This window comes from Pholis gunnellus, assembly GCF_910591455.1.
Source record: "Pholis gunnellus genome assembly, chromosome: 7".
In the NCBI taxonomy this organism is placed as follows: domain Eukaryota; kingdom Metazoa; phylum Chordata; class Actinopteri; order Perciformes; family Pholidae; genus Pholis; species Pholis gunnellus.
Genome location: NC_136533.1, coordinates 15,474,015 through 15,494,875, shown reverse-complemented (window position 1 = coordinate 15,494,875; position 20,861 = coordinate 15,474,015). Strand labels below are relative to the sequence as shown.

The window sequence follows — 20,861 nt, the reverse complement described above, 5'->3', positions numbered from 1 at the left end:
CTTTTTTCTACTAGCAATTATTTTCATTGACATTTAATCTGTTGATTATTTTCTGGATTTATTGATTATTAATTTATTTTTTTTGATAGATGGCCGTCTGTTACACAAAGCACAAGACAATTTAATCAAATGTCTTATTTTAGCTGACCACAAGTCCTAAACTAAAGATATTCACTTAAAAATTGTAGAGGAACGAACACAACGGAAACAGCAAATCTTCACATTTGAGATGCTCAAGCCTTTAAAAATAGACTCAAAGCGATTGTCAAAGTTGTTGCCAAATAATTGTCTAATGGATTAATCGACTAATCATTGCAGCACTTTGTTTATCTTGCGATAACGTTGGATAACATCATCGTGATATGATTCTCCTGAATATCAATGAGCAATGATACTGAATTATCAGGTAAAATGTTTCCATGTATTTGCTTCCTAATTAAGTCCATTATAAACTAATTGGATGCTCATTAAACCATCAGAAGACATTCTGTTTTGTTTGTGTTTACAACCCGAGATAGTTTTAGATCCATAGAAGATAGTGAAGGACAACTCTCATATATATTTCATGTGATGAGCTGGGTGTTCAGTGAGGACAGATGGAAATATGCAGAACGACACCGTCATTTGTGTCAAGAGGAAGAGTCCTATGGTTTCCTCTTTTAAACTGAAGCCCTAATAGCACCAACATGTAGTATGTAGCGTAACCATACCCCCCACTCACACATACACACACAACTCAATTGGGGCCTTTTCACTGAACAAAAGCAGTACACATCCGTTTGTGCGGGCAGAGTCTGTGAGAATAGGAAGGCTGGAAGAGGCTCTTTTGGTGGCTGCACCTGTCCTATTTTATGAGGCTCTAATAAGCAGATAACAGGATGAAAAAAAAAGGATGTCGTCCACTGAGGGAGATACAGACTCCACCTTCTCATTTGACTGAAATTAATTAGATCCTCCTTTGAGGTCACGGCTCTGCAGTAGCCACCATGTAGGCCTTGAGATAGTGTGCCATTAATGGGGTTGTTGCATGTCTTGTTTAATCTGAAGCATTTAGAGGCTTTGCAGACAAGTCAACATGAATAAAATGTTATGATGATGCTGTTTTTGCTTCTTTATTTTTTTATATTTCCAAATTCCTTTTAACCTTTCATTCATATCCAGCAGCTTCTTTCTTCCCACATGAGTGTGAATGGATGCACAGACCTGCTCCAAAAAAGTATGGCCCTGTGCACCTTGTCCCATGTGATGTTGCTGCCCCCCTGTCCCACACGTGCTCCCAGGTATCTGCACGGTGTCCGTCGGTGAGTAGTAGCAGCAGCAGCAGCAGTGGGGCCCACGCCTGCGCACTGGTGGAGAAAGTCCTCCTTTGCTATCCATGGTGTGGGGAGTAATTCAGCCATAATCCGCCTTTCTCCTCTCCCCTCTTCTTTCCCCTCTCCTCTCCCCCTCTCCTGTGGTTCCATTCATATTCTAATCACAGCTTTCGCTTCTCCAGCTCTCAGGCACTCCATCAGAGCCCTCCCAGCCTCGGGCTTTGCACTTTTACTTCCCCCCCTTTGTGACCGTTCCCTCTTCTCAGAGGCACACCAAAAATAAGGTTGCCACAGCGAAAGAGTGAGCAGAAAAACAGGTGAGAATTCCACCAAAAACATTCACACTGGATTTTTAGCATGTTTGAATGTGTGTCTGAGCACACATGATGTCAAATCTGTGACAAAGTTGCCACAAAGATGCTTTAATGGTGGAGTGAGGTGATAAGTAGACCAAATGCGGCAACAAGTGTCCGTGGGATGCGAAAATGGGAGTTAAAATGAGAAGCAAAGGCAGGAGCGGCGGTTGTGTAGGGATGTATGTTTATATGGAGCTCTGGGGTGTATAAAAACGTATTAAATGCCATAATGGGAGACGGGGAGGCCACAGTGTTAGGACTGCGTAGATCTAAGCCTCTTTTTTTTCGTTGGGAGGGAGCTTTTCTTATTCAAAACAGCCCCACAAAAGACTTCCAGTGAGCCTTGCCACATCCCCATCTGACTTGGGGCCATTCATCAGCCTTCCAAGCCTATCAATGACATGTCCCCATCAGGGCTCCTATAAAATCAGCCCCTTTCCCATGAAACATCAGCAAACATTTTGACGGGTCTGGCTTTCCCCCCGCTGGATTTCTGGAGTCTCTACCCCCCTTTCCTCCCTTATTCCCACCTCCCCCCTTCTCCTCCGCCAACACCACCCCTCTCTGGGCGAACCTCAGATCCTCAACATCTCCTGTGACGGGCAGTGGTCACGGAAACACTGAGCGAGACAAGGGGAGAGCCGCCGAGGAGGGGGAAACGTGCACTAAGCCATTTTCTTGGAGGAACCAGTGTCGTTGATGGGAAGAGGATGCATTGCGGGCTGCTGGAGGAGCCTGATATGGATTCCACAGGTCAGTCCTGTTAATCTCTGCTCGCTTTGCTTTGTCTGGATGTGTTGAGAGAACCAGCTTCTGTTCAGAAACATTGTGTGAGCTTCTGAATCTGCTGCTGCTCTGGAAGTCTCAAACTTTCTCTTCAGTCATACTGAGGCAGTGTCTGGATGCTCGGTTGTTCATTTTTTTTTTTTTTTACCTTTTGATCACTTATTTAATTTTTTCATTTCTGAAGTTATTTATGAGTGTGTGTTTTCGGTCATGCACATTTATGAGGAGTGCTGTTATGTCACAAGCGTGTCACTTACTGACTGATTCAAGAAAAAGTCACAGAAAGCAGGGAAATAGCCTTTTAATTTTTTCATTATTGGCTCGGTCAAGTAGCTTCTTGCTGTTTTCAGAAAAACATTTTTTTGTAAAATTCTGGATTCATCTTTAGCAGAAAATAACAAAAGAAAGTGCACATCATGGTGGCCTTTAAAGTATTATGCGTCTTCACTCAACGATTTGTTCTGTTTATTTTTAGTCCAATATTGGAAAACTAAAGCTTTTATTCAACTTAAAAACTGACAACTAAACAAATCATGCAACAGTTATTTTTATCAAAATTTTTTTTAAATGAGTAAATATGATTGACAGAATTAAATCCTTGGTTAAAGAATATAAATTCATTTCTTGGTGGTATGCAGGTGCAGCAGGGCAGACTAGTTTAGCCCTGCGTGTGTGTAAATAAATGAGTGTTGATCAAATTTAATCCAATTATTTAGATCCCCAACTTATCTGTTCCTGTGGCAAATGAAGCTTGAGATCTGAGCCTCTGTGGAGAATTAGCTTCACTTCAGTGGATTCACTTTTTCTTTTGGTGTTTTTTTTTTTAGTTAAACAAAAGTAAATGCTGTCGGCAAATAATGGGACATGTCAGAACGCCGTCAGTGACACTGGTATTCTTTTATTCAGAGAGAAAATTCACATTTACAGGCAGTTTTTATTTTGATTGTGTAACAAGCATTTTAATTGACATGTAGAGTATTATAAATCAGGTGGCAATATTAAAGGTGATGATAATGATAATCACAGCAATTAAGACCATTAAAGAGCTTCTAACGATAATATTCTCTGGCGTGGAGAAAAAGAAGTCCTTCCACGTCGGTTCAGAGAGCCGTGAGTCTGTGCAGCGATGACGGGACTCTTAACTGCAGTCGGACGTTTTCTATCAACACGTGACAAACATGGAGGTGTAGATTCCTCATCGCCTGTAGACTTTTAAAACTTTTGATTATCTGTGACCTCCTCTCAATCCCCTCATGTGCTGCACCAACAGCTCGTCCTGCCAAAAGTCTGTCCTAGCAACAGCTGCTATGGGGATTGTTGTCAGTTGACATGCAGGAAAGAAAAACACATTTTAAAGAAAGAGTTAGTTGAGACTTTTATTTTGTTAAATGTACTGGTTAAGAGCTTTTATCTTAGTACTGTGTAAACGTCTGAGGTAGTTTTGACGGCTCGTTTGTATTTTAGGTTCCATAAAGTTTTTATTCAACAGATTTAATGGAAAATATTTTACTTTTTATTCCATTGCTCTGCTTAGTGGGTAATTCAGTGGCTCGTAAAGAAGATGTAGCTTATTGTTGAAAAAAAAACACAATTTAAACTACAAGGTGAATAATAATAATGTGCAGTCTCTTTTCTGAATTACATTCATCAAATACTAAATACCTTTCTTGACAGAGGAATTTTAAATGGATTTCCACTCTACGTATCAGGCTGTTTCTACATGAAAGCGTTGGTGTTTTGCTGCTGCTCGGTCACAGAAAGCACACATGTTGAGCTATTTCTAAGTAGAAATTAAAGCAGGACAATGGCCTCTATTCCACCAGAATGCTTCAGTAATGTGCACAGGCTCTTTTAAGCGAGTGTGTACGCTCGTAGTCTCCTGGGAACAATGCTGGATTCCTGCCGCCCTGGTGAAAACATCTCAAATAGAGCCATGGCTGCATCGCTGCCCATACAATCGATTGTAGTCAGCTCGCCTTGTCACATTAGGGACATTTAAAGTGTCCTGATTAGGCAGTGATTTTCACTGTTTATGTAAATACAGCTTCGGCTCTATGCTGCTGCAGGACAAAATGAGTTCACTTCAGAAAATGAGTTTTTAAATGAACAGTTTCCGTTTAAATTAATACAAAGAAATTGACCCAAACTGCTACAAACGTATGTTTTAGCTAAAGCACAATTAAAAGGCCCACGGTTACGTATTTTAAAAAATCATATTATTTTGACCAGATTTTTAATTTCATAATCTCTGAAATAATTTTTCTGAGTTGTACTAAAAGGCGTCATATTACAGTTTGTCCGGCTCTGTGATCTGTGATCCATCATGTCTTTTGTAGAGAGTTGGATTGAAAGATGCCTCAACGAGAGTGAGAGCAAGCGATATTCCAGTCACACGTCTCTGGGGAACATGTCCAACGATGAACGTAAGCAGGCGAACACTGTTACACTAAACCTACTGACTTAACTGTTGTTAAACATCATTTATCAATCTTATAGTTAATGGGTTTAGTTCAATAAATGTAATTTAACAGTTTTTCAAAAAGTTTAGGTTTTGCCCATTGTGTCGGTTATGTAAACTTTCAGTGGTTCCACATTTGAATGTCTCATTTTACCTGAATCACTTAGTTTTGCCCCTAAAATCCAAAATGTGTTGTATGTTACAGATGAAGAAAAAGAAAACAACAGAGCCTCCAAACCACATTCGACACCGGCTACTCTGGAATGGTAAGTTATCTTTAATACAATTTTATATTGTATTTTTATTTAGTCTAATCAAATGCAAGTATTGTGAATAATGTAAAAACAATGTTGCCAGTCTTCTAAAAAAATCCATAATTATTAGTAACCCACTCGCCGAAGTCTACAATTTTCAATTTATCGTTTCGAAAATTGCATTATTTGAATAGTTTTACATGACGCACACAGATGAACACCACATTCTCTACATTTCTGGTTTTATTACATCGGTAAAGGGAAGATTTACATTACGTGTCGTTGAGCCACAAACACAGATGTAAGTGGCGACATGTTTATGAAATGTTTGTTTTTTTCCATTTGTTTGAACCAATTTTGTATTTTAAAAACACGTATGATAATTTTAGTTTAAATTTTAGGCTTGCATCTGACCATGATAAACTGATCAGATAAGAGTTTATGTTTTATTTGTCCTCCCGGGGAAGTTTGATTTGGACTCCATAATGCTGTTGAACAATAGAGACATCTAACACAGACAGATTAAAAAGTGGTGCAGCTTCGACATGCAACAGATCTTTCATATCCTTCGCATGTATACAATTCAAACCCCACACATGCCTCTAGTTATAAAGTGGCTGCCTATTGCACAGCCCCATGACCAATGACCCCATTTACTTAAGCATTCAACATGATCTTAAATGAATATTTATACTGATTTAAGCTGCGCTGTGGGGGACTGAAACCCAGTGTGAGGAACATTAGTTGGGTCAATGTACTTTTTTATAGAGAAGCATTATAGACATAAATGATAATGTCATTGGCCTCTGTAATAATTGCACTGTGCATATGGAGACGTTTTTTGTTTCTAGTGAAATCTACAAAAAAATGTACTAACATTTTAGCACAATGTAAAAACATTAAAAGTAACCATAGTTAGGAGTTTTTGATTGATTTTTTTGGTTTTCATTGTTCAACCAGGAAGAATATGTTTGGTCACATGACTGTTTGGCCACAATTTGCATTAGATTTTCAGAGAAGTTACTAAAATTAGCTTTATATATTTAAACCAGAGCAGCACAGAACATTAGTGAAAATGCAGTTATTTCTAAATAAAGTTGAACGGCTGTTATTTCACTGAAAATGAAATGGCCATAATTCTTTTATGAATGTAATTCCAACGACAGCTTTCTGAGTCAAAGGGAATGTAAGTCAGGTCATAGAGATCATTTCCCACGGCTCACTGAAACAATACAGTCACGGCTCGTAAAACGACAGGAGCAGGCTCTCACAGGAGCCAAATAAATTCTACAGGAATGATGTTCAACATGAGAGGCATTTATTTAGGACTGAGAAATAAGGTTACAAAAGCTCAAATAAGTCAACATTAAAAGTGAAGCAGTGGGTAAAAGCTAAATATATGTGATAACAACTGAAGAAATTAACAGAGAAATCATAAGTGTTTTATATATTGCAGGGTAAATGGCGGCAGGATTCAGTATGTTGTTTGTTGACTCTGTTGACCTCATACCTCTTTATAATCAATCTGTTGCTCATTTAAACAGGTTTCTGTTCAGACCATTAGAGGAGTGACCTGGTACAAACTGCACAGGATGGTTTCCGCTGTTGATTTATTACTGAGGGAGTTATTCCAAACAATTGGAAAACAAATGTCACTAATTTTAAAATATACACTAGTTTTCAAATATGGCTGCCACGTCATAGTCACCAATAACACTTACAGACCTATTAGCACTTTCTTTTTTTTTTTTCTTCTCATTGGTAAAAATCGAATTACCTTAATATCAAAATGTCCCACAAAACAAGTGAAATAGTACCTCAAACAGGAAATATTGTGTTGTCATGGTTAATACCACATCAGAAATCACTGGTAATGATGCTGGCGTACCTCAAGGCTCAGATTTGGGTCCATTCTTATTTAGTTATTTGACCTTTTGTTGATACTTGTAAGTTGTACAAATGTGATTATATATGTGTGTATGCTTTTATTAGCAAACTATGATTTACATACCTGATGATTTATTGGCAGCAAAGAGGCTTTAGGTTAAATACTCCAATAGAAACTTAAAGCAATACAGCACTGACATGGTAATGGGTTATCAAGTTACAAAGGGTTTTACAGTAAAAACATGAAACTTTAAGCAGGATAAAATGATTAAAAACAATTACAAGAAACAGACACTGACAAATACAGAAAGCTGTGTTTTGATTTTCAGTAATGCAAATCAATTATATAGCTACATGACATATGATGTGCATCGGAAACCATTTACTGAGTCTTTTCCACACATAAATTACTTTAACCAAGTGGACACAGTAATGCAAGACTAGACTAAAACCAACGCAACATGCAACGCAACATTATACAGGAACTGAAAACAGATCAAAAGCTCAACAACTCAGATCAATGTAATGAAATACAACCACTTATGTTGGGAAGATTACACAAAAATGCAGGTATGTGGAGAGCTTGGTAGCCAAGTGGTGACACGCATTCCATATAACTGCAACAACTGCCCCTCCAAAACACATCAAACATTCTGCGCTGCCTAGAATTTATCATCATTTTTACAGTGTGTCTGTTAATTAGACAAGATCGCTTACTATCATCAGGGAAATTATCTTTTGGATTTTTGGTCTATGACACACGTACGTCTTCCCCAAAGAGCAGTTGTTACTGTCTGTGTAGTTGTGCAATGAGTGGTATCTGTGATGTCATGCTTAGTGTCGGGTAAATATGACACATGTAAAGTTGTGTGCTGCAGTACACATGCGGATTGATTGATACTTTAGCATCATATAGTTTAATATGATCAATTAGTTACTTATTTCACTACATTTATTAGTGTAGCTGACACGAATGTAATCTGGCTTCTTAAAAATGTACACCTTAAATGACTGCCCATTTTTCACTTTATGTCACAACCATATTAGATTTTTTGTGCACTGATGATTCCCATTATCATCCAAAGGCTAGAAGAGAACTATGAGATAGCTGAAGGCGTGTGTATCCCCCGAAGTGCCCTCTACATGCATTACCTAGACTTCAGTGAAAAGCAGGACACACAGCCTGTGAACGCAGCCAGCTTCGGAAAGGTAAGATTCAAACATCAGTCTGGCAACTTATCGGTCCCTCCAGAATCCAGTTTAACTCTAAATCAATTTTTAATTGTCTTGAAAACGCATGCAAGCCATGAACTACATCTGTAGTCTTTTTAGAGTTCAAATATACATTCATACTCAACGGGAGAAGATACAACAACAACATGTGGATGATGTATGAAAGCAATAATCTCATGCACTAAATCAGCGTTAGTCTGACCATTTCATGCCTGGGCTGGGTTTTTTTTTTTTGGCTGCTGTTGAAGTAATATCAAATGCAGCTCAGTGTGAAGGGAGCAAAGCTCTGCGGCCGTTCACTGAACACATAATCTAGAGCCAAAGGAGATGTGCTTTCGTCTGTTCCCACAACCCCAAGAACTTCCTCAGCCTTCCTACCCCCAGCCATCCCCTGTACCCTGGACTCCGGCCCCAACCCCCAACCCGGCCCACCCCCACCCCTCCGCAGCTCCTGTCGGAAGATATTGAAAAAGAGAAGGGGCCTGGATTAATGTGTAATTAAAGGAAATTTGGAAGGGTGAGATGTTGCGGAATGTTAGATCAGTGGCTGGAGCAGTGTGGGGTGTCCTTTAGGAAGGCTTCATTGATTCAGGACAAAAAAACGAGAGAGGGCCCGGACTGCCTCCCTGTCTGCTCATTTATCAAGCGGGGCCTGACAGAAACTTCACAGCTTGGCCTCTTTTTTCATCCCACACAATGGAGAGCTACACTGTTTGCTAAAGTTTCTGCACCAGGAGTTGGACCAAGGAGCCAATCTCTTTGGACAAAAAGAGAGGAAAGGAAGAAGGAGGGAGTGGAGAGGAGAAAGAGAGGATGGGTGGGTGGATATATGAGGGGAGACTGTTGATATAGGACAAAAAAAAAAGTAATACCCCTGGATGTCATAAATGGATGGCTCTCAAAGCTTATTTTCCCCTCACAGACCTCCCTGTGAAAACGTCTATGAGACTTTCGTGTTGTTATATTGACAAACTTTATAAAACATTTTCCCATTTTTTTCCTCTGAAAAAAATACACAAGTTAATACTTTATAAAGAGTGTATTTGGTACCTTGTGTCAGCTGTTTATATATCCTTTTCTTTTTCCTCCTTACTAAAATAAATTACTATGAAATGCTGATATATACATTATATAACGCCCCCCAAAAAGGTTCAACCGCTCACTCTTTAGTGCCAGAACACTGACTAATGTTTTCTCTCCTACACTGAACAGATCATAAGGCAACAGTTTCCAGCGTTAACTACCAGAAGACTTGGGACAAGAGGGCAGTCTAAGTAAGTTAGTTTGGTTTATTCTTTCGTGAACTACCTACATGTTACACACATATTCACAAACCCTCCCCGCCCCAAAAAACCAAACAATTTTTTTTTTTTTAAAGTATGGACATGCAGAAAGAGTCTACTAAATGAAACAACCTATAAACAGCATATGACACCAACAAGATTGATGCACGAATCACGAAAAGTTAAAATAACTTGTTTCCATTGTGGTCCTGAGTTTCTGAGACTGAGATTCGATATAGTCTGATAGTAGTAAACATCTGACTACATATACCTTTCAATAAGATTATTTTGTTCTTCCCAACTATATAAACAAAACACCAAATCAGAGAAAAACATGTTCAAATCTGAATAAACTAACTTTTTAAGCAATGTCTTTATAAATTGTGTTTGAATTTTTTTTCATTCCAAGTTTTGCTTTTGCAGTTTTCTATAGCTGTAGTTTTAGGTCTTTGTACTAAAAAGATGTTCTTCACCCGTTTGCCCTCTGCTCTCCTCAGGTACCACTACTACGGCATAGCCGTGAAGGAGACCTCTCAGTATTATGATGTGATGTACTCCAAAAAGGGAGCGGCGTGGGTGAACGAGACAGGGAAGAAAGAGGTCACGAAGCAGACAGTGGCGTATTCACCGCGTTCCAAACTGGGAACGCTCCTGCCAGAGTTTCCAAATGTCAAAGACCTAAATTTGCCCGCCAGCCTGCCAGAAGAGAGGGTAAACAGGAGTTTTAAAAGTCCATCCTTACAGCCACCCCCCCTTCCCACCTCTCCCTGCCATCTCACCATCTCTGCGCCCCCTCTGGCTCCAGCCTTTTATCTGCCTGGGACCTTCACTGGGTTTGCATTTAGAGAAGGACCTTGAGGATTTATATGCTGGCTCTTCACTAACTCTTAATCTTTTGGGGGAGATAATAAGATCTAGCAATGGACAAAGGACAGGCACTAGCTGTCCGGCTTTTAAAGAGGGGCCATGATTTTAAATGGTTTGTGTTTTGCTGATCTCTAAAGCTCGTTTTATATTACTCCGCTCCTGCCTAGACCTGTAACATGTATTCATTGGTTCACATGCTTTTTACAAGATTTATTCTCTTGTTTTTGTACCACTTTGTTTTTTTACTTTCCCCAAAAGAGAAAAAAAGCAGTTACGTTGTGATGCAATTACGTTAATACTCTGTTGTTGCCCACAGGTGTCAACCTTCATCATGATGTACAGAACGCACTGTCAAAGGATACTGGACACTGTTATCCGAGCCAACTTTGATGAGGCAGGTTTCTTTTGTTTTCGACCATTTTTACAGATCCATTTCTGTTTTACCAAACTAAATGTTTGTTTGCATGTAACTAGCTCTTACAGCTTTTAAAATGTTAAAACAAATAACTTTTATTTCCTGTAAAATTGAATTGTGTGTGTCTGTGTGGTACTTTCAGGTCCAAAGCTTCTTGCTGCACTTCTGGCAGGGCATGCCGTCCCACATGCTGCCTGTCCTCGGCTCCAACACCGTGGTAAACATCGTCGGGGTTTGCGACTCCATCCTCTACAAGGCCATCTCTGGGGTGCTGATGCCCACCGTCCTGCAAGCACTGCCTGACAGGTGAGCACCTGTTGTACCCTTCACTCTTAGAATGAATGAATCGATACCATTTTCTTATCGGTTGTTACTGAGATTACATCGGATGCCATGTTTTGTTTATTGCATTGACGTTACAGCAGATGTTTATTTTGCAGTGTGAATTCAAGCTGCTACATTAACACTGTCATAGTTATCATTTAGTTCAGGGAATATAGCCGTTTCATTATTATTAATAATACCATATACTTTAATGGTTAATGGCCTTCTTGCTATAGTGTGCTTTTGACTATATTTGACCTTCATATAAACAGCAACATTTTTTTGTATTATTGTGTAGAATTCATTTTGAGGTTCCATGTTTTGCGTAATGATCTGCATGAACATCAGTGAGGTTCACTCTAATTAAAACAAATAAGTTAAAGGTTTTGCTTTGGTCTGGATGTTCAAGCACAATTTAAATGTAGCTTTTATTTAATGTAATTTCAATGTCAGACTGAAACGATGGGTCAATTTCTCAGTTAGTCAGTTGACAAAGTCTGCTAATTGTCGTATAGTTTAACGGGCAAAAACACCATCATTTATCTGATTCCAACTTCCCAAACCAACCATTTACTTCTGTTCTGTTCTTCTAAACAGTGATTTTGATCCACTTACTTTTCACCACACCTCAGGTTGAGGTTGCTCCGTCAATAATGCTCAGTTGCTCAGTAATTTAAAGACCTCGCCTTAGTTTCTGGGAACTTGGCTTTTTTTATACATTTTATAGACTAAAAGATTGATTGTTTAATAGGATGACTGGTGATTATAAATGGTGTCTAATGTACTAATTATGTTCCTGTTTTCTTTCATCCACACAGTTTGACTCAGGTTATTCGAAAATTTGCCAAACAGCTTGATGAGTGGCTCAAAATAGCACTTCATGACCTTCCTGAAAACCTGAGGAATATCAAATTTGAATGTAGGTATAAAATCCACATCTCATATCTTGAAAATTGCTAATTTTGAACAGAAAGTTTAAATGATGACACTCACAGGAATAACCATATTTATTCTCCTTTTTTGTTTCCAGTATCCAGGAGATTTTCTCAGATTCTAAAGCGGCAAACATCATTAAACCATCTATGTCAGGTGCTTATCCTGGTCTGAATGTTTTTTAATAAAATCCATATGAACAAACACTGATAAGGGATATGGGTATGCTCTTGTAATATTGTCGATTTATCTGTCCCCAGGCGTCACGGACTGTGATAAACAGTGCCGACATCACCTTTCAAATGCTGGAGGACTGGAGGAATGTGGACTTGAACAGCATCACCAAGCAGACACTTTACACCATGGAGGACTCACAAGAGGAGCACAGGCGGCTTATTATCCACTGTAAGTCCTTGCTTTTAAACTGATTCCACTCAAACACACCCAGCCAGACGGAGAATTACACTTTACTGCCACGCAAACGACACAACGAGGGACAATCATTCCCACGACTAGCAGAGTCAAAGCATTAATGATGGAGACCAAGAGGTTAAACAAGTTCACACTCCTCTGAAACACCCTGCGGAGCATCTCCAATTCACTCCAGTCTCACTCCTCTGAATCAGTCCTGACGGGATCAGAGGTCACTGATACGTAGCATTTGTCGCATAAAAACGCCATTTGCGTTCATATTTTTTTAGTTTTCAAGTGACGTAGAATACAATATAACCTGACAATATTCTCCCTCCTGTCACAGTGTATCAGGAGTTTGACCGTCTATTGGAGGAGCAGTCTCCAATCGAGGCGTACATCGAGTGGCTGGACTTGATGGTGGATCGCTGTGTCGTCAAGGTCAGACAGCATTTACTTTTTTTGACTCATTTCGAGAAAAATAGGTCTTTAAACCTGGTCTGACTCAGTATTTATGCATAAATGTGTGTCTTTTGTTCATTTTGCACTGATAAAGTTGATGTATTTTCTATGCCTGCTCCCGTAGCTGTGCCTACAGTGTGATAGAATCGGAATTGTAAGTCGCTTTGGATAAATGACTGTAATGTAATGTTTGTTAGATGCTGAGAGGTGATTTTAACTAAATGTTTCAAGTGTTTGCGCAGCAGAAGTCTTGTTATTTTGCCCTTAAAAATACACCTGCGGCTGAACGCGACTCGTCTCTGCGTGTCTTTCTCACACAGAGGCACTTACGTTGCAATCCTCTCGGTTAATGATGTCTTCAAGCTTCCCATTTGCGTCCATTATGTGCCAGATATGGGCTTGTAAAATTTGGTCGCCCTGGCAACGTCTTGGACTGCCCAGACAATAGTTCAATAGGAGGGCGTGTCTCTGGGGGCAAATTAAATAGTTGACTTGTTGACATGTTTTTCGTTCCTGAGGGTTAAGCCCCAATGTGGACCCAGGGGTTAATTCTACGCCGGCATCCCGACCCTTCCCCCTCTTTTCACATGGAAATGTTCTCTCTAGGTGGCAGGGAAGAGGCCCGGGTGCCTGAAGAAGGTGGCCCAACAGTTCCTGCTGATGTGGTCGTGTTTTGGTACCAGAGTCATCCGGGATATGACCCTCCACAGCGCACCCAGCTTTGGTGAGCTGCTCATGCTTTGTCATCATTCCTTAATGCAACAGACAGCTGGAAATACACAACTTTGACAGTGCTTCATGAGTATAGAGAAAAGTAATTTATTGTAGTTTATTGTGTTATGCACATACAAAGGTCCACACAGACTTTTAAGGTACCACAGATACCATTCTAGTGGTGAAACATGTGTCCTATAAAAAGACAACTTCTTACATTGCAAATAAAAAAATAAAAGCTCTTTTCCTAACTTACAACTCAAGCTTTTTATTATTATCCATCCAGATGAACTCATCATCCAAGTGTAGCCCTTAAATACCAATATAATGAGAGAAAAACCATGAAATAGACTTCAAACCACATCATAAACAAAAGAACATTAAACCTGATTGTTTCTGTAGCTATAGCTGAGTTAACTGTGCACACTATGACTTTTTGTTAAATCCTGCTTCACATTAGCCAGAAGTTTGTTGTTTTTCGCATGAGGAATAATTTGTGCTGAGCATAATGAATAATACACACAAAAAATAAATCATACCAAAATAAAGATTTTGCACTCTTTAATCCAGAGATGTTCATGTAAAATGTCCCAGTTAACGATATTCTAGTCATCTGACATTGATGTCCATATCACCACTGAACTGGTGTACGTTTATAAACTTCATACAGGGTTCTGTGCAACCAAATAACCATTTCTCGATTCCTCTAAAGTATGGATCTCATGTCTGAAATAAAGAGAGAGGAAAAACATAAATGTAAAAGTAAAATGGCCACTTTGATAGATTGTTGTGCACCCCCAAGGTTTGCAATAAGTGAAGAGTTGTAAAGATGAAAGAAAAGAAAATGGCTTCTCTTTCCTCTACTTGTGTCCTTTGGCCCTGTCTGTGAATATCAAAGACACAGCTGGTTGCAGTGTTTTGATAAAACAGGTCTCTGTGCACAAACAGCTAATTAACAAAAGCCTCCCCTCCCCTCTCTTGATGTGTTTGCCTGTCTTTTCCATTTTATAACCGGTCAGTGTTACAACCCGCTCCCCTGAATAGCCACAAGTGTTTATTGTGCGCACGGCGGCAACAGCGACCCGCACAATGACACAATTGTGACACTCCCTCACATGCCACGGTCTCATCTTCCGTGCGACCCCGGGGTCAGCTGACATATTTCTGGCACTGACTCTGTACACGGAAACAAGCGCACTCGCTTCTTTTTAATAACAGCGGCCCTCCTGTCAGTCTGCAGGATGTGATGTCATCACTCTTGCTTTAGAAATCCTTCAGTCTTAACGGTCATCATCCTTTATGTCCTAACCCTAAACACAAATAGCCCTTTGGTTTCTTTCCACATAACCAAGTCTCACTGTCAGCATGTGCTTCCACACAATAACTTCCACATCACCTCTGAGTTTTCTTTATGGGTAAAGAACTCATCCTGTCTTATCCGTACGCAGGGTCCTTCCACCTGATCCACCTCATGTTTGATGATTATGTGCTTTACCTGCTGGAGTCCCTGCACTGCCAGGAGAGAGCCAACGAACTCATGAAGGCCATGAAGGTAGAGGGCAGCACAGGTAAGACCGCTACCTGGAGGTCTAATCAGTGAATAATGGCAGAACAGCTGAGAAATGTCTTGTGTAGTAGTAGGAGGTTTCCAAGAATAAAGTACTGTTATTTCTTTTAATCGTTAAAGTTTTTCAAGCAAAAATCCCAAACATTCAGTTCCAGCTCAGGAATTGTGAAGATTTGCTAAATAGCTTTGGTTTTGGACTGCTGGTCGGATAAAACAAGGAAATGGAAGACATTGCCTCGAGCTTTAGGAAATTATGATGTCCATTTTTTACTTTTGTTTTGCCTCTTTTCTTTGCACCGTCAGTATTCGGTTGATTGAGAAAATCCCCAGCACAATAATCAGTGGTGGAAATATTCTTTAGTTGGTATTTGTTTCTAGAAATAATGAACTTCTTTCTCTTTGGAGTTCCCTCTGTGTGGAAGTATAAACGTATATTCACTTTACCGCTTGAAACATTGATCTGTGTGTGTAGCGCTCCACTGAGGTCATTTATTCTTACTAGTCCAGGATTGTGCTATTACTGTTTACTCATGTTGATACTGACATATGTTGTGTCTTTAACATTTATAAATGCACTATTTAATACATATACAATTTCCCCGCTGTGGGAATAATAAAGGATCATCTTATCTTATAACAAATCAAATAATTAGATGTCAGCTTTTTTTGACTTTTTTAACTTTTTGCATATTTTCTTACTGTATCAGATTGTGTAATGGTCTGTCCTCTCTTTACACCTTCAGCAGAGAGAGAGGAGGAATTCCCGCTGACAGAAACCACCCCAACCTCCCCGTCTCCAGGATCTTTCTCTCCCGCTCGGTCAGTCCACTCTGTGGGCGTTTCCTCGGCCAGCTCCCCCACAGCAGCCGTGTCCCCGGAGTACACCGGAGTCACCCCCACCACAGGTTAGACAGGCCTCACAGGTCACACAGACATCCTAAATAAGCAGAAGTCTCACTGCACATAGTTTCTTTGAGCCAACACATTCTCTTTGTGTCCATATATGTGTCTACCAGGCGCTGTTCAGTCATATACCTGGTCCCTTACATACACAGTGACAACAGCCGGCGGCTCCACTCCAGAGGCCGGACAGCAGCTGTCCTGTATGAGTAACAGCGCTCCAGTCCCATCACCATCCTCCACCCCCCGGATGCCTGTCTACAGAGAGGAGCATGGGTAATTATGATTTTGGTATTAAGATTCATTTTCTTTTTGTTGGAGAATTTCTTTGATGGGTTTTCTACCACCTCCATTCTAGGTATACTGGTAGCTACAACTATGGCAGCTATGCCAACCAGCATCCTCACTCCATCCAGAGCCAGTATCCCAGTCTGGCCCATGAGCCGGCGATCACAGCCCCCCTCCACTATTCCGCCTACCGGTCATCTGCACAGGTCAGTCCCAGTCAAGAACTGAGGTTTGATAGTATTATAAATGAATGCTATTAAATTAAGGAATGTTCTAAGTGAATGTGGATCAGTTTGAGTCGAGAAGTATTATCCACAAAAATTAACTTAGACATTCAAAAGTTAAAATAATCTTTCTGCAAAAACAACTCTTCAGATTATTATGTGTTATTATGCGTGTTAGCATTATTGATACATAAAATACATAACATATGATTTGTAATTTAAAGTTGCAGTTGGTCGAGGTGGACTAAGTTTCTACTTACTGTTGGGTGGTTTCATCTATAACAGTTCATCATATTTTATAAGGTCATCTACTTTCTATGTAAAATCTTAATCTGCAACATAGCTAGTTCTATGTAGCTGGAGTCAAACGTTCAATATTTACCTCTGAAATATAGATAAGTATAAGAGTAAAGTAGCATTAAATAGAAATACTAAAGTAAAGTACAAGTATCAAGTCCAGTTAAAGCTGCAGATTACGCTGATGGCCATAGAGACTGTGTGTGTGTGTGTGTGTGTGTGTGTGTGTGTGTGTGTGTGTGTGTGTGTGTGTGTGTGTGTGTGTGTGTGCGTGTGCGTGCCTAAACTGTAACTTAACTGTATGCATCCACAATACAGAGCTGTGTGCAACTGTGCCATGTTGGTTATTTACATTGTAAGAAGTGGAAGAAGAAGAAGAAGCATGTGTGCACTGATGTGCCCAGAAAGAGAGCATCAATAGGTAGTACACAGTTCATAGGCTATGTGTGAGATGCTTGAAGCACGTCTTGGTACACTTTGCAGCAAAGTAAGTAGAAGACTGAAGATTTAAATTTGAGGAAAGAAATGGTGGTTAGGATGTGACGGAGTCACTGATGTTACAGCTTGTGTAGCGACTGGTGTGAGTTTACTCTTTTGATGGTAATTTCCTGTCAAGGGCCCTCCAGCCTCTTCTGCCTTTATAGTGGGAGGAGATCAGCTGGGCCTCAGCGGTCGCAGTGTTTCTAAAAGTCCCCGAATCACCCTCTCCACACAGCGGAAGCAGACAGTGAAAGGTGGCTCGGCCGGGGCCAAGAGGGGCCCTGCTCTGTTACTTCTCTTTCCAGCTCTCAATAGTCTCTTCATCTGTTTGAGCCAGTGGCCACAGAGCAGGGCAAGGGGGCGTTTATTAAAATATTGTTATTCAATGGTCTCTTTTCTGCTTGTGAACAAGAGGCAGCTGAGCCGTCTGTTCTGCTCTCTGACCTGCACTGACTGTCTTTTTCCATGCCGTGATCCCTCATAATGGAATCGACTGTCGTGTTTATATTTAGTGAGAAAAGGGAAATAGGGTCCTACTTCCACTTTTTTTTTTTAAAGCCTGTCTGAGCTTAAATCGGGCACAATGCCTGCGCTTTGTCCGTGTGAGAGGTTGTGGACGGAGCTGAGACGAACACAAAACCTCGTCGGATCCCCATCTGTCCAAAATATTTTTGTCAACAGGCAGATTTAGTCAGAGCTGTGTGGGTTCAGTCACCATAGGCAACACAAATAACACAGGAAAACCACTGATGTCTAATTTTCTTAAGTGACTTAATTTTCTATTTCGACCATTGTGGTCCATCTTGTGAAGCAATTTCCCCTGACAGGAAATTACCATCGGCAGGGTCATCTCACACAATACACCGCTCCAGGTCTAACGCAGTATCAAATATGACATCAGGAGCGCTATAGCTTCCTTTGAGGACACCGAGGTCACGTCCTCTGTACATGTTCTGCGAGTGTGTTGGGTTCAGCGACCTGGTGTGAATTCAGATACTACAATTAAAAATGTACACATGGTGGGTATTTTATATAAGCTGATTGAGAACTGTCTTGAAACAGTATTTAATCAGCATGTTAGGGTTTGATTACTTCTAATCCAATCAGTCAATAAATGATTCAGTATTTCTCCAACAGTTTATTCCTTGCAGCTTTTTTATCTTAAAGGAATAGTTTTATATTTTGGGAAATGCACTTGTTTGCTTTTTTTTTGCCAACAGTTAGATTGATACCACTATCTTTGTTCATCTCTGTTCATGGAATATAAGGCTATAGCCAGCAGCTGATTAGCTTAGCATAAAGACTGGAGACAGAAAGAAACAGCTAGCATGGCTTTTTCCTAAGGTGGCCAAGACGGCTTACCAGCACCTCTAACATGTTCAATCGTGTTTGTTTAATCAGTACAAAAAACTAAATATGAAAGCATTTTTTTTTATTTTACAGACGGTTATGTGCACTGGGACAGAGCCACTCTGTTTCTAGCCTTTGTGCTAAGCTAAGCTAAGCTAACCGGCTGAGTGAGCCTCATATTTAACAGACAGATTTGAGAGTGGTTTTGAGCCTCTCATCTAACTCTAAAAAAAGAAAGCAATTTTCCTTCGTCCTTAACATTTAAATAAGATATCATTTAACAGTCAACTGACTGATTAAAGATATAACATATTACTTGATTAATTAGGCAAGTCACAAAAAGTGAATCTGAAACTATTGTGATACCTGATTAATCGTTTGAGTCACTTTTCAAGAAGAAAACCAAACATTTAACGGTTCTGCCTTCTAAATGCTCTGATGTAATGCTTTTCTTTCGTGTTATATGATAGTAAACTGAATATATTTAGATTTTAGGCACAATAGAGACAACAATCAGCAGATTAATTGGCTATGAAAATAAACGTTTGTTGAGGTTTTACTGTAAATTTGAAGCTTCTCTCAATAGTAGACATTGCTGCATCACCATAACTTCTTTCCTCCTCTTCTTCCCTTCCTCAGTACCAGCTCAACGGCCAGATGTCTCGAATGGAGCCTTGCTTGATGGGCAGCACTCCCCGGTTACACCCTGCACCCGTCGCCCCCCGGTGGCCAGATGTGTCGCCAGCTAACACCTGTTACACCAGCCCACCTATGCATTCATCCCGCTATGCCACCTCTGGGGACCTTTACTCTCCCCTGGGCCCACGCAGGAACTCAGAGTACGAACACTCGCAGCATTTCCCCGGCTTTGCCTACATCAACGGAGAAGCCACCACGGGCTGGGCAAAATAAACAATGCTCTGGACACCTGTGTAAAAGCTCTAGGCCTGCCAAACTGGTGGATGCAACGTCTCTGAACACTTCCAATCAAGTACATGAAAACGGAGGAGCAGAGAGTACATAGTAATAGGAATCATGGTATGGACGTACTGACAATTTAAAAAGTCTCTGAATCACTGATGATTGTGATGTAACTTGTGCAGAGGTTTATTAAAATAGATGTTGTTGCTCACTGCTGGAGGAAAAAATTCAAATCATATAGAATGAACTTGCAGCAAAAATCATTTTAGGAGTGCAATGCTGCTGCCAAGCTGTGCCTTTGTTTTAAGGAACGTCCACCTCTGTTTCCCTCGTCAGTCTCACAAGTCAGCACACAGATCATCCCACCAACCCTCAGTTTTGTCAGTGACTGACGGATCAGGGTGCTGTAAGCCTTCACTGACACCAGTACAATCTCAGTGACACCGCTGTCTCCTCTTGTTGCTCAGCATTGTGCAGCATCTTGTCATGAACTCGCTGCAGCAGCTTTGTTTGCTGCAGGATGTGGATGAACTGTACTGCCTTAAAGTTCTTCTGGGACACCAGTTACATACAGTGGCACAAAGCCAAAACACAAGACAGATATAAACTCCTTGATCGGTGTGTTAAGGTGTCTCCATCTTGATAGTTTTTTAAATGATTGAATGCAGTGACTCAAAAACAGCTGTGCGTGTGTATTCTGTTGCAAGATTTTTTGCTGTTTTACTGTGACTATATATACATATATATATATATATAGTATGTATTTTCTGTAACTTTGTAACATGGTGTATCCTTTATTTTCTATGTTACAATTGGTACTTTGTTCTCTGTTTTGTATGGTAAGTGAAAGACGCATTAACCTAGGGTTGTGTGTTTTATAATGCACTCAAAGCTACTGAGGACCTATTACCCTATGGGTATTTATAAAAAGGGAAATTATCAAAGTGTACAGTAACATGAAGTCTAGTCACTTTTCTGTAAATAAAAGCACTGGAAACCGTCTGTGGTGACAATTTAAAGTCTTTGTCCACTTGTCTTCCTTTTTCAACTCTGTCTAACGCAATTTAACGAAACATATTATTGTATCTATTCAATATTCATAATCAATGTGGGCACTGGCACAAAGTCTGCTCGTTGA

The 20,861-nt window shown here is 40.1% G+C and overlaps 1 protein-coding gene across 2 annotated transcripts; it reads left to right on the top strand.

The window, feature by feature from the left end:
• Positions 1–2,379: 2,379 nt before the first annotated feature.
• Positions 2,380–19,714, top strand: rfx4 (regulatory factor X, 4; the record flags this gene model as incomplete). 2 transcript variants are annotated; one of them, XM_079162505.1, is made up of 18 exons in its annotated part: positions 2,380–2,422; positions 4,792–4,878; positions 5,119–5,179; positions 8,140–8,263; positions 9,500–9,561; positions 10,068–10,281; positions 10,754–10,831; positions 10,995–11,158; positions 11,995–12,095; positions 12,207–12,265; positions 12,370–12,514; positions 12,867–12,961; positions 13,589–13,706; positions 15,145–15,264; positions 16,010–16,168; positions 16,280–16,439; positions 16,522–16,657; positions 19,442–19,714. In XM_079162505.1, the coding sequence occupies 18 exons, from the start codon at positions 2,380–2,382 to the stop codon at positions 19,712–19,714; spliced, it is 2,199 nt and encodes a 732-aa protein (XP_079018631.1). The 2 variants fall into 2 exon arrangements, with proteins under 2 accessions (XP_079018631.1, XP_079018630.1); XM_079162504.1 differs by having other exon boundaries at positions 16,007–16,168.
• Positions 19,715–20,861: the final 1,147 nt, after the last annotated feature.